General features: G+C 29.4%; 2 protein-coding genes across 2 annotated transcripts in view; both read right to left on the reverse strand.

The window, feature by feature from the left end:
• Positions 1 to 969: 969 nt before the first annotated feature.
• Positions 970 to 5,414, reverse strand: LOC128397505 (GATA zinc finger domain-containing protein 8-like). Its single transcript, XM_053358238.1, has 2 exons — positions 4,610 to 5,414; positions 970 to 1,775 (listed from the first exon to the last, which is right to left on the reverse strand). Exons 1-2 carry the CDS (start codon positions 5,151 to 5,153, stop codon positions 1,438 to 1,440), a joined length of 882 nt encoding a protein of 293 aa, XP_053214213.1. The 5' UTR covers positions 5,154 to 5,414; the 3' UTR covers positions 970 to 1,437.
• Positions 5,414 to 16,587, reverse strand: part of LOC128397535 (nephrin-like) — a 44,391-nt gene continuing 33,217 nt past the window's right edge. The window contains exons 7-14 of the mRNA XM_053358274.1: positions 16,158 to 16,283; positions 15,528 to 15,677; positions 15,126 to 15,260; positions 14,308 to 14,469; positions 8,695 to 8,851; positions 6,946 to 7,086; positions 6,363 to 6,478; positions 5,414 to 6,216 (exon numbers count right to left, since the gene is read on the reverse strand). Coding sequence (XP_053214249.1) covers positions 5,414 to 6,216; positions 6,363 to 6,478; positions 6,946 to 7,086; positions 8,695 to 8,851; positions 14,308 to 14,469; positions 15,126 to 15,260; positions 15,528 to 15,677; positions 16,158 to 16,283 — 1,790 coding nt within the window. The remainder of the gene's footprint in view (positions 6,217 to 6,362; positions 6,479 to 6,945; positions 7,087 to 8,694; positions 8,852 to 14,307; positions 14,470 to 15,125; positions 15,261 to 15,527; positions 15,678 to 16,157; positions 16,284 to 16,587) is intronic.

Below are 16,587 nucleotides of genomic sequence, written 5' to 3' on the forward strand. Positions count from 1 at the left end.
AACTTATACAACTTTCAGGTGATTGGATTGATTAATTGAAAGATAATCGTTTGATTGGGAATTTATCATTTCGATTTCGATTATTTCGATTATTTCGATTGGTGAAACTTTCGAGTTGCACATCAATTGCACAAGAACAATTTACTCTCAATTACAAGTAAATTGTATCGATAATTTTGGTGTCGAATTTGATTTTGCTGAATTGTTTGTTTTCATCATTCTCATTTTTACTCCCTTTATTCAGAATTTCAATATATTATATTTCTTGAAATTACTCCTCCCTTTTTTTTCATGTTACATGGGAGAAAATGGTGAATTCTGAATATATATACACATTATCAGGTGAACTTAATTCAGGGGAGGAAAAGATAAGTTGGAAAGTCATGATAAGTACCTCATGTTATCTGTGTTATAATAATAATAAGATGAAAATCAAGTAAATGTTGAATTTCAACTGAATATCATGTAGATGATGATGATGATGATGATGATGAGGATGAGGATGAGGATAAGGAGGAGAAGCAAAAAAAGTTCTGTGTAACATTATCTATATATAAATATATTTACTGTCTAAATTTACCACTCTTAGAATAACCTCAATTCATATCGATTTCAGTTCTGGGAAATTCAGGTGAATCTGTGGAGACAGTGCAATAGTTAATCATGATGAAAATTCACCAACTCAACTTATCATTTGTCCAATTCAACAAATTCACTCACTAAATTGAACAATTGGATTCATTTATAATCTCTGGTCAATCTTAATCCTTTTTGTTCCCTCTCTCTCTCTCTCTCTCTCCTTATTTAATCTTCCACTTAATCCCCAAAGAAAAAGAAAAAAAAAATTTCGAATTTCGAAAAAAAAGATAACAACTTCCATCTAGTGGATAAAATTACTACTACTTTTATCGTATTCGCGATTGAAATTAAGTAACAATTAATTCTTGTTATTTTTTTGTTTTTGTTTTTAATAGAAAATTTTTAATCTAGAAAAAATAATTAAATTTCTAGTAATTTAAATTACATGAGCATAGATGATATAATCATTAATCATTTGGAAACTGAATTAAATTCTGTTCAAAATTAAACTGAAAAGGTACAAAAAAAGTTTGATAAGTTTTAATTAATTGTATTAATTATGTTTTGCTTTAAATCATATTGTCAAACATGTTGGTTAATCCATTTGAGAGTTAATCATATGGATTTACAATTAAGATTGAGGTAGTTAATGGTTTGGATTAAGAGATGAAAAAGAGTTGACATTTCAACAATTAGCAAATATTAATTAATTGTTGTGTCTAAATTTGATTTCATTAGTCTGATGGAAGCTCTCATATAATTGATCAAATCTTGATTGTTGGCAAATTGTGACAAATTTTTATTTCCTGTTGACCATAATGTTAATTGATTTAATTTGCTAATTAAAGTTTCAGCTAATTAAACAGTTGATTCAAATTTCGGGCTTCCAGAAGTGATTATATTGACACGAGAGTTTTTTTGAAACTCAATCTTTGCATATTCAATCCGTTCAGGGTGATTAACAATCTGATTGGTGGTGTTATTATTATTTGTCACATTTAAATTGTTATTATTGTTGTTCAAATTGTTAATGTTATTATTTGAAGATGTAACTTGATTTAAACGACCTCCGGGCAACGGGAAAATGACCTGATGGGAAGATAGTTTAGCATTCAATGGTCCACCTCCAGGGAATGCAAGCTCAGCATATTCAACGATATTATTGCCATTTGATTGATCCAAATCCTCCGAATATCCTGTAATAAGATAGAAAGTGAGAGAGAGAAATGAATAAAGTTTATTATTACAAAGAAAAAGAATTGATAACAAAAAAATAGTTGCAATTTCGTCCTCAAGATGGCACTAAGAGTAACCTTTAATTTCGTTAATTATATTCAATGAGAATCTTTTTTCTTTTTGATTATTAAATTAAATTAACAAATTTAATGGTTCGATTGTTAAAGTCAAATGTTTACCAAGTTTGAAAGTCACGAAAAAGTTTAACCAAATCTCAGTTTTTGCCCCATTTCCTTTAATTTTTGCCTTTCCTTTTCCTCTTAAATTGGTTGACATGCAAGGGTAACAATTAATTTCAATTTCCAGTCACTAATCTAATATCAAATTAATCATCATGATTAACCATTGGTCAAGAGTTACTATCAAATCTCAAGAATCAGTGTTAATTGTGTTAATCAAAAGTGACAATAAACTTTTATCTTTAACCTTTACAACTAAATCTAAGTTTTATTTATTTTCTCTCTCTCTCTCTCTCTAATCACAATTTATTAATTATATAATTTTCTTCAGTCATAATTATTGAAATGAATAAATTTCCACTCTTCTAGTTATCATGTCGTGACCTGAGGTCAAAAAGGGGAAGTAAACTTTTCGGTTAAATATATTCTCAAGCAATTAATTGTATTCTCTGTGTGTCTTTTTAACTTTTTTTTTTTCATTAATTATTAATTTAATCATGTCCAAAGTCATCAGTGATGATTAAAGTACAGTCTCTTGTCAAAACTAAAGCTTCACCAAGTATCCACTTAATGGTTAATTTATAATTACTTATCTCTCATTAATTAATTGATCGCAACCTTTAACATGATTGTAACAATTTAAGTTTTGCTTTTTTTTGTCTCATTCACTTATATTCAATCAATTATAAATAATCAACCTCAATCAAGATTAATAGGAAAAGGTCAATACATTAATTTGATTGATTATTGATCATTGATTATCCTCATCATCTTGATTACCAATTGATTTGTTTCAATAATAAAAATATCCATCGGTAAACAACAGATCAATAATTAAATTGTTACCAACTTTAACCTCTTAATTACAACGATTAATAAAATATTATTGAAGAAACAAAAAACTTTTATCGAAAATGTTTTGAGATAAAAATGAAGAAAAAAAGTTCAGAACTTTTTTTTTTTTGATCAATCGTTATTCTTGAATTGATTGTTTTCTTTACATTTAATAGCAATTAACCAAACGAAAGATAATTTAACTTTTAACAATTAGAGTTTCAAATTATTCCTTGAGACATATATCACCATGTAAATGAAACTCTGAAGTTCAGAACTTTTGTTTTTTTTAATGAGATAATAATGTAATAATCAATAAATTGTTTCTCTAATATTATTATTAAACCATACTAACATTTAAACATAATTACTTTTGATTATAATCAACGTTGATTAAACATCTCATTGTCTTTATTTTAATCAACATGATTGTTGTTAATTCTGTCAGATACATAAAATAGTCTCTTCAGCATTCATGGTGTGTATATAAATTCAGTTTCATGGGAATGATTGAAATTTTATTTGTTATCCAAACAAGATGAACATGAAAGTGGAAATATTTTCAAATTAAATGATTAAAACAAAGTATCACAATTTAGCTGATTAGCTAATTTAATTTAATTGTTTCTCCAAAGGTCAACTCAAGGGTTATTCAACTGACCCACTAATCACTTTCACCAGAACTTTGTTATCGAGATTAACCTGATCATTTCCCCTCTCTCTCTCTCTCTCTCTCTCTCTCTCTCAATACAATTAAACCTCTTGATTAACCTGAGAAACTTAAAAGGTAAATATAATAATGATGATAGATTAAATTTCACCTTATTATCTTCCAATGGATTAACTCAATTGTAACATATTATTAGTTAGAGAAAGTTTTTTTTCCTTCCTCCAGTAATCGGATTAACCTTGAACTCTCAATGATATAAGTACTTATTGAGAATCCCGATAAAGGATGGAGATAAAAATTCAATTATTAACACATCAAATTCAACTAATAATAATTGGCTTATATTATATTTCATAAGCGATAACAATTAATCAATAGGAATTCAATTCAATTTTTTCCCCTCCAATTTTTCAAATTTATTAATTATTCCAACTAATTGCTTTCAATCTGATCCATTTAGTTAATATCTCAATAGGTAACACACCAAATAGAAATCAAGTTTCAATCTCTGTTGTTATATTTTTTTTTCTCGTTGTTATTATCATGAAATCTACAAGCAATTAACGTGCAATTTAATGTGATCAATGATTAAAGTGTTTCGTGTGGATGTAACAACTTTTTTCATACATATTCCACCCTCTCACTCTCTCATCCACCCACTCCCATCATTATCACCATTCAATTTTTCATATCTACAGCTTCATCTTCCTCCTCTTCTCACCCTGATCATGTTAGTGAGTGAGAACAAAAAAAATGGCTCATGAAATGGATTTTCTTGAATGAGAATATACTGAAAAAAAAACATATAATCAAGTGAACTTAATTCAGGGGAGGATAATGATGAGGAAAAGTCATCATCATGAATACCTTTTCATTGATAACAATGTGATCTATTTTATATGATGATAAGATTTTCAATAAGATTGAAACTCAATGAAACTCAGCTAAAGATCATGTTGCTGTTCATGATGATGATGATGATTGTATGGATGAAGAAAAGTTCCTATGTAAATATTAAATTCTTACTGAATATAATCAGAGGATCGTTATTGACAATCAGCTATTTACTGACACTCAGTATTTATCTTAATGATGATAATTCAATGCTTACCATAAGCTAGAAATTGTTTCTCCATATTTCCTCTTCCTTCTTCACCTCCATTTCCGCCTCCTGCTTGATAACCAATTGAAGGTATAATATCAGGTGGACCTTTTTCTGAATTGAAATTATCATAACCACCAAGTTGACCCTCGTTATTATTATTAGTACCATTGTCATTTGGTGATTCATTAATCCGGTGTAGTTGAACATTTGATTGCCTTTGATTGTGTTGATTAAGATGAGAGTTAGGATGATGATGATGATTAGCATTGGGCAGGGAGGATTGGTGATGATGATGATGATAAGAAAGATGATGATGATCATTATTATGAGAATGATTAACATTACCAGATATTAATAGTGATTCAGAAATTGTATTATCACAGTAACAATCATCATCATCATCACGAAACATGATTGCATTATTAGTGGTTAGTCCATTAGTTGATGACAAATGATTTAGATGATGAGTTGCATTTGATGATTGTGAAGTGAGTGTTAATAATTCCGGTTGGACAATAGAGGAACCGGAAATCCGCTCTGTAACACTCATATTATCATCTCCACCTCTACCATTACCACCATTGGCTACTTTTCCACCTTCAACTTTCCCTGAACCCCTTGAATTATCACCATTGACCAAAATATTTCGTCGAAGACGGAAAATGGCCACAATACCAAGGAAAACGGTACCACAAACGGTAATGATACCACCGATGAGAAGTATTAACAACAAGGGTATTCCTCTGAGTAAAGTGACCCCATCATCAACCGATAATCCAAATGGCGATGCAGCCGAAGATGAACTTTTCTTTAATCCTCATTTGTGGTTCCACCAACACGTAAACCATTAACACCCACACTTGACCCACCTCCAATCCCACTGGTTGAACCATAATCACCTAATCCAATATCAGCAAAACTATCGACCAACTTTTCCGCTGACCTTAAAGTTGACCCTTCCAATGTAATCTTATCACTACGGCCAAATGAATTAACTGCATAAATATTGATACTGAATAAAGTTGATGATTCCAATGAGGTTATGAAAAATTCAATTGGCCGTGAAAATGATTCAATCATTTCCAGTGGATCAGCTGTATCACCAAGCTCAGGTGAACTGGTAAGGAAATTAATTGATGATGATGTTGATGATGATAACGGTAATTCATTTGATCTAGATGATGATCCAACATTAGCTTTACCACTAAAATAATAACCTGAATTTGTATTGGTTACATTGGAAACAAGGATTTGGTCATTTTTTGTATAAACTTCAGCAAAATAAATTGTCCTCGGATGAACAGTTATACTATTTGATTGTTGCCCAGATGATGATGATGATGATGATGATGATATGTTTGTGTCCATTACAGATGATGATGAAGTTATTTCTGTTATTATTGATGATGATGATGTTGTTGATGATAAGTTTGAGTATAAAGAGGACGGTGTTAAGGCATCATCATTTTTAAGGCTATTTGAACCCAGAAATTGAGCATTATTGTTATTATTAATTGTTGGAGTGATTAATTTACCGATGAAGATACAGCTTATTAAAAGTGAATCATCTGATTGATTAACTATTTTACAGTTATAAGGAAACTCTGGTGGCACTGGGAGTTAATTGTGATAGAAAGTGAAAAAGTCAACAATTAATGAGCGGAATAAAAATTAACAAAAACAACAACAACAACAAAGTAAATTGTGATTAATTAATTAACAGGTAACATGAATATAAATACAATCATAATATATTTACCTGCTGGTTTAATTAAAAATTTACAGGGGCTACGTTGTAATCCAATATCATTTTTGGCTATACAATAAACGATACCATAATCATCGGATGAATTAACAGTATATATAAGATCAGAACTGATTGTTGAGTTAATTGTTATGGTTAATTAGTGGACCAGAAAATGAGAAATTTGAAAAAGCAAAAAGAAAATATAATTTGTTTAATTTACTTTTAATTCAATTGAGACCACAAAGGTCAATAGGTAATAATGTAGAGGGTAAAAAAACAAATTGGTTCGTTGGTATTGGTCAAGCAAAATGTAAAATAATATTTGTAAAGTTTTTCCTCATTCATGGATTTCATTCAACTGATAAATCACAATCATCATCATGAATTTTAGGACTGAATTTCATGTGATAAACTTTGAATTGATTATACATGTATAATAATAATAGTAATGATCATTGTACTAATAATGAGGTGAACAAAAAAAAGAAGAGGAAAGATTCAACTTGAGGGATAGAAACGGAAAACGGAAATAGATAATGATATGTAATTTTGTTTGAATATAATTGAATTTATATATTATAATATGTATACATACAATTTTCCCTTTGATTGTATTGAGCTGCTCAAAGGATCAGATTTATCCTGGAATCGCCATTGGAATGAAACTTTCTCAGGATTTGCTTCAACGTAACAACGAAGCACAGCCGATTCATGTAAGGCAAGTCCATAAGTTAATCTGGTCAATGGTCAAAACGATAAATAATATATAAGAGGAAAGGTCAGAGAATTTGATATTCGATAAAATTTTTTTTTTCTTTCTCTCTTTCCAAACGCGTAATAATAGCAAATCAGATTGTATCGAGTTGATTATGGATATTGAAGGTAAGACAATTAAAGGTTAAATTGTAGTTGTAATTGGAATCGTTGAAATTGCCTTCGAGTATAAAAGTCTAACTAACAACAAGGAAATGAGTCAATATTATTAACATGGGAAATGAATTCAAAGGTTTTACTAGACTTAATCAAATTAGATTAGTTGATAAAACTACCTTGTTAACTTAACTTTTACTCTAATTTTTTTTTTCTTATTCTCAGTTGATTTGTATTCTTATTATCATCAGATTATTATGTTTACCGTTATGTTATCATACAGATCAAAAAATACATATAATAAGGGTGCTAATCATGTAGATGATTAAAAATAATGATATTCAGAGTAAAGATTTGAGTTTTGAATTTTGTATTTTTTTTTCTCATTGATTGTTCCTTAATTGTTACTACTACTACTTGTTTCCGTTTCCCTGATCCCTTGATTGTTTGTGTGTGTGTATATGAATTTTATATCAATTAGATTTCATTGATTACAGTTAAATGTCATAAGGATTTTGATTGATTTTTATGCTCTTCATCAACATCAACCTCATTTGTGTGGATATGTGTATATGTGTGTGTTGAACATGTGTTGATATCATTATTGATAAACATTGGTCAATATTGATCAATATAATTGACAGTTTACTTGAACGATTAAGTGTCAACTTGATTGTTTCTGTCTAATGATTGATTGTTGATGGTAATCATGATGAAGAAAGATCAGACTTTTACTCTATCGGACAAATTGATGGTTATTATATTTCATGATTTTCTTGAATACTTTTACAATAATAGTTACATGTAACTGAATCTCAACTCTGCCGATCTGATGTAAGACCAAGTAAATTGTAAACAATCAACAAACTGATTTATCAAATTGAAATTGTTTCAAGTGAACTTGTTATTTACTTTTTTTGTTGTTTACTCATCAAATTGATGATCATGAAAAGTTATCAACATCATGACGATAATATTAATGAATTAATTGACTATGAAGATAATTGTGTCTATGGTAATTTATCAAAAACATTTTGTTCATGTAATTTTTTACTTTACTGTAAATACACATCGTATATGCATCTAACTTACAGGGTGAGGAAAAAAATTGAAATGAAAAATTTTTCGCATTTTTTTGGATTAACAATCAACAAACATGAACTGAACGGTTGAACCTCTTGAATTCATGATACATTTTAGTCTGAAATTCATGATTTGAATTTATAATCAACATGATTTATTTTCAATTACACCTTTTCCATATATGTATTAATACAATATGAGTATTAATTTGATTGATTGTGGCTAAAGGCAGTTGCAAGATTAATTCCAACAATAATCTAATCGGAATGTTTTTTGATGAAGAAAAAACTTTTCTCTCTTTGTTTTTATTCCTAATTCTCGTTGGGGATTATCGTAGGTAAAGGTTTTCGTTTTCGTAGAGAAAAAAGAAAAGTTTTATCAATGAACTTACATGAAACTGTAAAGGCAAACAGGAGCAAATCGAATCTCGAGATTAATTTCATTTGATATTCCAGTTCCCTGGGAATTTGTAACGATACACTGATAGAGACCATTTTGTTGACGAGAAACTTTTTGCAAAACCAAACTTTGATTACTCTGAATGATTCCTGGAAATGATAATATTCACAGAGTTGGAAGAAGATGAGAAATAATAAAAAAATATTGCAAGAAATGAGATAAAATTAGCATATATAATACATGCTGATGGTGATGATGATTATGATAATGGTCATCGTCATTATCAGGATCATTATCATGGTGGAAATTTTGACTCATTGACTTTATTGTGGCTGTGAAGGTGGGATTTTGGTAACGTCAAAAACAGGTAAGTAGGAATAATTTTTTTCATCTTATTCTCACTCTTTCATTTAGTTCATTCATAGGTTTCATGGTGATCACACTGGAGACTAACTAATATCTACATGTTGAAATGCTCAGAGGGCTTATGGATAACAGCTCAATAACAATCAATCAGATTTCAATGGTTCAATGGTTGTACCTTTTTTTTCACCATGAAAATTTGCATAGCCAGTGGAAAGGGGAACTACTATTATTGAAATAGCCTTGCCCATGAAAAAAAAACTGTTTAACTTCATGTAATAGTTCAAGTATATCTCAGAATTATTCATGCACAGGGAGGAATTTTCAATAATCATATGACCATTGAACCAAAATTCTGTAATGGTAATCCTCTTTTTCTCTGTCTATCTCTCTTTCTTTTTATATTTCTCATTCTCTGACATTTCATTTTCTTTTCATTTCGCGTTTTCCCCTTTCCTCCTATTCATTGTCCATTCATTTCCTCATTCAAATTCTGTCATGGTGAAGTAACACTGAGAATATAAAAAAAAATATCTCAGCCTCCAAGGTAACACAATGAATCGTTGGTTGATATGACCAAACATCATGGTACTCATGGAATCATCATCATTATTTTCAAACCTATGATGGTGATGATGATGATGATGATCACCATGAGAAGTGAATAAAATTTTCTTTCAGGAAAAGGATGAGGATGAGAAGGATTTTCGTTTAAAGAAAATGACAAACACTAAATTGTGATTTACAGAAAGCAAAGGAATATGTTTCATGAGAGACTATCCTCTCTTTTCATCATGGAATCAGAATGGAAACTCATAATATTATTGTATGAATTTTTCTTTCTCTTTATGCCTGTCTATTTCTCTCTCTCTCTCTCTCTCTCTCTCTCTCTCTCTCACCCTTCTATCATTTACCAAAATACTATCATTCCAATTCTCTCATAGAACATATTCTATTTGAACTGAACATTTCCATGGTGAAATGAATGCTTAAGACTCACATGAATACAAGATGAGAAAAAAAGAGAATGACAAAAGAGAATGGGAGTAGAAAAAAATTCACTTCATCATCTCTAAGCTATCATCATCCTCTCATCTTCATCTTCACCATCATCATAATGATCTTCATCTCTTTCCAGAACTCATCCCATTGTTGTTTTCACCCAAACAGCTGAACAATAATGATAACAGGTGAGTTCGTAAAGGTGAAAGATTAACGTCACAACCAGAATCCAAAACAGAATCGACAATATAAAGGTAAAAATATGATGAACACGATAAAAAAAAGGTAAAAAGTTACACTCTCAATGAAGATAATGAAGAATAGAGAAAGAGATAAAAAAAATAACTGAAGATTCTTCATGAACTTTTTTTCTCATCAAGCAGAGAATCCGGAAACGGATGTTATCCATTGTTAACGGTTTTTCTTTCTCAGGATAGAACTTTTTTCTTCTTCTTCTTCTTTCTTTCCTTTTCTTTTAAATCTTAAAAGTTATCTATTTATTTTTCTTCTCTTTTTTTCTTCTCCCACCTTCACCATAAACATCATCTTCATCTTCATCTTCATCTTGATCATGAAAAGTAAATGATATGATTGAATCGTGTATTGAGTTGACATGGTTACTGAGTCAACACTAAACTGAATAAATTGAATGAAAATTTGAGATGATAAATTTATTATCATCTGAATCAATTGTGAGGAAGAAAACAATTTCCATTCAACTAATAACACTATTACTGTCACTGTTATTACTGAATTAAAATCAAATGGTGTGTCAATCACCATGAAGATGAAGAAGGCGAAAAAAAAAATAAAATGAAAATAAAAGGGGGATCAGGTTCAGAGAGATTCTGATAAATATCATGAAGAAACATTTTCATGATATAATAATAAATGAAATGATAGGGAACACACTCAAATTTCAATCAATTGTGAAGATGAAATCTACCACCAGTAGAACCATGATGATGATGATGATGCAAATACACCGAGAAAATAGTTGACATTTTACAACAAAAAGAAAGAAAAGAACAAAAAATCAATCGGAAAAAGGGTTAACTGAAATTCCAAATGAAATTACATGATAATTTCATGATTATCTCTCTATTTCTTGGTGAATATTTTGTTACACTCAACAACAAATTGACAACAATGTTACAAGAGAAACAGATTCATGGTGATGATTCTGATAATCATTTCAAGTGGCAATTGTTTGAGTACATAAACTACAATCAGATCAATAATGACGATGATAAATATCACAATGAAAAATATTGTCCTGAGTTATTATTAGTTAAACTATTATTAAATTGTTTGTTTGAACATATGAAGATACAAAACCTGAGGGATTAGTACAAAAAAAAGGGATTACTCGTCTTGAGGATTGGAAGATATGAACAAAGGATTAAGACAATTTCATGTCATGTCAGGCGAATGATTATCAATAGACAATTAGAGTTATTTATATATTTTTTTCGGTCTCAATTCTGTGTTGAAATCTGCTCTTTTTATTTGCTTTTCTTTTTCTTCCTTCGTGGATTATCATGATTGGAGAGAAAAAAGAAAAGAAAAACTTATATTATCAAGTAGTATTCCAAGAATTACCTTTGCTTCAGGTAAGTGAACCAAGTTTCTTGCTCCAGGCGATTTATGACAATTGACCATTGGACTTTTAATATACTACATGGAGAATTTCATCTTAATGTGTTCAGTTGATTATCATTCTTTAGGTTGATCATGTTCACAGGTTAACCTCATTGTCTTTGATTATAAATACTGAGACAAATTCTTGTCATTGTTTTCTTTTCGTTCAGTCAAATTGTGCAATATTTCAGGTAAAAGATGATGATGATGTAAATGAATCTTTTCAAAATTTTCCCTGAATCATCAGACTTTTCTTTCTATCTCATCTTGTTTCATCATTATCATCATCAGATGAATTGTTTATCTCTTTACCTTTGTTACCTTTTGTCCTTTCATGTGACAGGTAATTCACCTCAAGAATAATAAGTTTCCTACTAATCTTACTTTTCATCATTATCGTTGAGAGATAACTCAGAATTCAGAGCACGATAAGAATGGAGAAAAAATTGTTTCAGTGCAAGAGCTGAACCAGCAGGGTAACAGATGATTATAATGATTAAGGAATCAGAATAATCAGAAAAGTTCACTAAAAAAAAGAGTAACCACAAAATCACCTGAATATCACCAAGTTTAAGTCTCGGTCTTTTTGTTAATCTTATCCCATTTCATCCTTAAGATATTATCATCTTGAAGATATTAATAATATGAGATTTATATTTACGAGTTTAATTAATCAACTTATTAAAGTAAATTAAAACTCTAATGAGGATAATTAGTTGGTTAAAGCTGCGATTATATAGCCAATCAATTATAATCCAATTAAAAAGTTACCTCATTATCAATTCTATTACTTTTAAGATTAAGATTATAATAAAATGAGATTGCAATCTAGAAATGATTATAATCAAATCAATTGATGGAAATTGTGTTTCCCAAATTTGATTAAATATTTTCAGGGTAAATTTCAGGTAAAAGGCGATAAATGAATGCGGATCAATATAAATTTACCTCTTTAAATAAGTTCAATCTTAATGTTCATGAATGAATTTCATCTGAACTCCCTGTAATTACTTGGAATCCATATTATCTCTCTCTCTCTCTCTCTCAGTCTTTATGTTATTTTCTTGGAAAATAATGTATTGATATCCAGCTGATTCGGATCTTATTTCTATTAAACTCATTGTCTCTCAATTCTCATTGTATTTAACCATCAGACTCTCATCTTCATGCCCATGATATTTTCACTCAGTTTCATTCAGTTCCATAAGTATTCCTGGTTTAATCTCATTTCATTTTTATAGCTTTTGCTAATGAGTGGACATCGTAATTTATATATATATACATACATAACAGGCAATTCACTTAACCTGAACACACCCTGGTCATCATCATCACCATATGATTTATATATTTATTCATTAATAAATTTCACTTGAAATCACATTTCTGGTTGTAAATGAAAAACAAAAGTTGCCTTTTCAATGAGTGTATTTGTGTTGATATCCTACGAGTAATAAATATTAATTTGATTACAATTAACTTACACGGATGAAAGGTAAACATACATAAAATGTTTATAACAATCAACATGAAAACAGAGGATAAAAGTTAATAAATCAAAATGTAATTCCAACTCTTAATCTCTATTCAGTTAATCCATTCACGGAATAAAAGAGAAAGAGAAAGAGAGAGAGACATGAACTCATTAATCTATTATAAGGGACACTCAGAATTAGAGTAATTAAAGTCTAGACTTTGATTGATCATTTCACCGAAATTTAGTTTTATCAAATTGTAATTAGTGATTCATATTCATCAATAGTATGGAAAATTAATTTGAAAGGTTTCATCAAAATTTACATTACATTTGAATGGTAATTGTATCATAAATTATTCTTGATGAATGAAAGAAGCTAAACAAAAATTGATGATACAATAAATCACTGATTCTTAATCAGTGGGAGAAAAATATCTCTCAGTGCTGGAGTGTTTATCTGAATACTGTTTATCTATTGACCTGAGTATTATCATTAACCATTAAACATTAGCATTTGATGTTTACTTGATATCAATCAATTTGATAGTTTTCACGATCATGTAATTAAATCACATTGAAGATTAGGACTCGGTGAACCTGAAGCTGTGAGTAAAGTTTAGTTGATAGACTTAATAAAGTTACTATGGATGAAGAATCAGATGAAAAGGATGACGATCATGATGATGATGATGATGAGCATGAGAATGAACATTGAAAAGCAAAAGGTGAATGTAAAAGAACCCTTAAGGTAAGGGAAAAAAAGGAAGATGAGGATGAGGTGGTAAAGGTGGAATGAGGAAGTGGATGCAAAATACAAGGATAAAATAGAGAAGACAAGTTAACTTTCATCATCATCATCTCTCTCTCTCTTTCTCCATCCTCATCCAACATTTGAGATTGAGATTGAAAGTTAATTGCAAAGTCAAGGGATGGGTTAAAATTAGGTTTCTCTCTCCTTTGTGTGTATAATATATTGTTGTTACTTTTTCCCACCTCCAAAAACCCACTTCCCTTTAGTATTATGATGATGATTTTTTGCCTTTCACTCTCTCTCTCTCTCTCTCTCTCCCAGTTTATAACAATGACAGAGGAAAATAAGAGCAAGTAGAAAGTAAAATTTACCTTGTTTAGGTGACAATTGATTGCCATTAAATCTCCATTGAACTGATTTTATTGGTTTAGGATTGGAATTTATTTTACAATCAAAGTAAACATCATTTCCTTCCTGAATTACTGTTGATGATGATGTTGGTGCACCAAATTCAAGTCTAACTTGAGGTTTATCTTTACATGAGAAAATTGAAAATAAAGAGTAAAATATCATAATAATAATGATAATAAACAAATAAACATGATAACCCCAGCGAAATGATCATAATGTGTAAATATAACATAACAAATAAGATAATCGTTATTACAATTTACCATGTTAATGATGAATTACCATGCAAAGTTTTTTTCCTTCATCTGAAAAGGTAATGATAAAGAAATGATAATAATAGTAAAGTAGTTGTAAAATTTTTCGTTCATTTTTTTTTCTTGATTTTCTACGTTGATTGTTGATTAAATTGAGCGACAAATTGTCTTACACAAATGATACATAATAATGAATGAAGTAAATGTCACATCAATTTAGGATTTTTTTTCCTCTTCTACTTTTTTACTCGATCCTTTAACATTGACATCATTTGAGAGAGAGAGACTCTATTACAATTTAGTTAATATCAATGAACATGCAAATTGTTGTAAAAAGAAAAAGTAAATTGCAAAAATCAGGTAATCAGATTGGCTAATATGTAATTGTTATTGTTCAGTTTCATGATGATCATCATCATGATAAGTAAATTGACTTGTGATCATTTGAATGATGGGATTTTCTTGTTTATCTTATTGTTTGAAAATGTTTCATTCTCATTGATTTAAATATTAATAATACTTACATTGAATATCTAATTGTAACTGATCAGTTATCTGGGAGTTTAATATTTTAGGATTTTCTGAAATACATGATAACATTGCACCGTTATGTGATTTATTTACGTTAATTGTTATCCGACTGGTAACCACTTGATCTCCTGATAATTAGTAATTGTCACAATTAACAAGAAAAACAGTAAAAAAAAAGATTCAATTAATTAATCAGGTTGATTCTCTCTCTCTCACTTTTTTATATTACACAATTAACTTAATCAATTGACAGTTACACACACAACTACTATGACTATTACTACATGTTTTGATTGATTGTTTCAATTGTTTTAGTTTGTGAATTGTGTGTTTGTTGTTAATTTATCGGGTTAATTAATTGTATAATTATTTTTTGACAATCTAAACACAATTACCTGATACTCCAGTTGAATGTTTTTTACCATCAAAAAGCCAATAAATGTTTGGCTTTGGTCTTGATCCTATTGTTTTACATTCAAATGTTGCCTCTTTCAGGGAAACCAGAATCGGTGATAATTGAGTAATATGCACTTCGGTTGGTTTCACTGGATTTAGACAGACAGAATAATTAAATTACATTGTTATTAATTAATTTCCATCATCTTCATGATGTACACTTATTTAGTGTATAAGTATTAATATAATCAATCGGTTGACAAGTTGTTTGAATTATGATGAAAAGTTTTGTCAGACTTTACAAGAAATTTGAATAATAAAATGAATAAGGGAAAGTGAAAAGTTCTGGTTGAAATTCAGTCTCGTTAATTTATCTCAAATTTGAATATAACATATATATAAATATTTGAGAATATTTTCTCTCATTAAATTGTTGATCATTCATCATGAAATTTACTGATTGATAAATTAATCAACTCAAATGTTGACTCGACTGATAATTTGGTAAATTTGGTCTCATAATGTTGCATTGAAATTGGACAATTTTACAATTTGATTGTTTGGTCATTTGATTTATTGACCATTGTCACTTTTTACTCTGATTTGGTTGCACTGTTTTAATTACTTACAATTGAGCTCTAAGGTTATTGATGTAGCCAAGGGTATGGTCATATTATTGTTGACCGCTTGACAGGTTAATTTTGATAAAAGATGATGTCTTGATAAAGATGATATCGTCAGCTGATTTGTGGTCACTATTGATGATGCGTTTTTTATTGATGGATCATCATTATCATCACGATAATGGGAATAAGCAAAGTGAAGGAATGATAATGATAAAGGAAAAGGAAAAGGATAAGAATAAAAAAAGGGAAAATATATTAACAGTTATCCAAAGATGTTACCGGGAAAAAAAGGTGAGACACAAAGTATCTTGAGGTGAACAAATTTTGAGTAAAATTTTGTTTTTTTCTTCTTGTTCTCATATTTTCTGGATGCGAAAACATCAACGACAAGGATTCTGATGGTGATAAAAAGAGATGAAGATAAGGCTCAATG

The sequence above is a fragment of the Panonychus citri genome, unplaced genomic scaffold, assembly GCF_014898815.1.
Source record: "Panonychus citri isolate SS breed McGregor unplaced genomic scaffold, ASM1489881v1 Contig00033, whole genome shotgun sequence".
Lineage (NCBI taxonomy): Eukaryota > Metazoa > Arthropoda > Arachnida > Trombidiformes > Tetranychidae > Panonychus > Panonychus citri.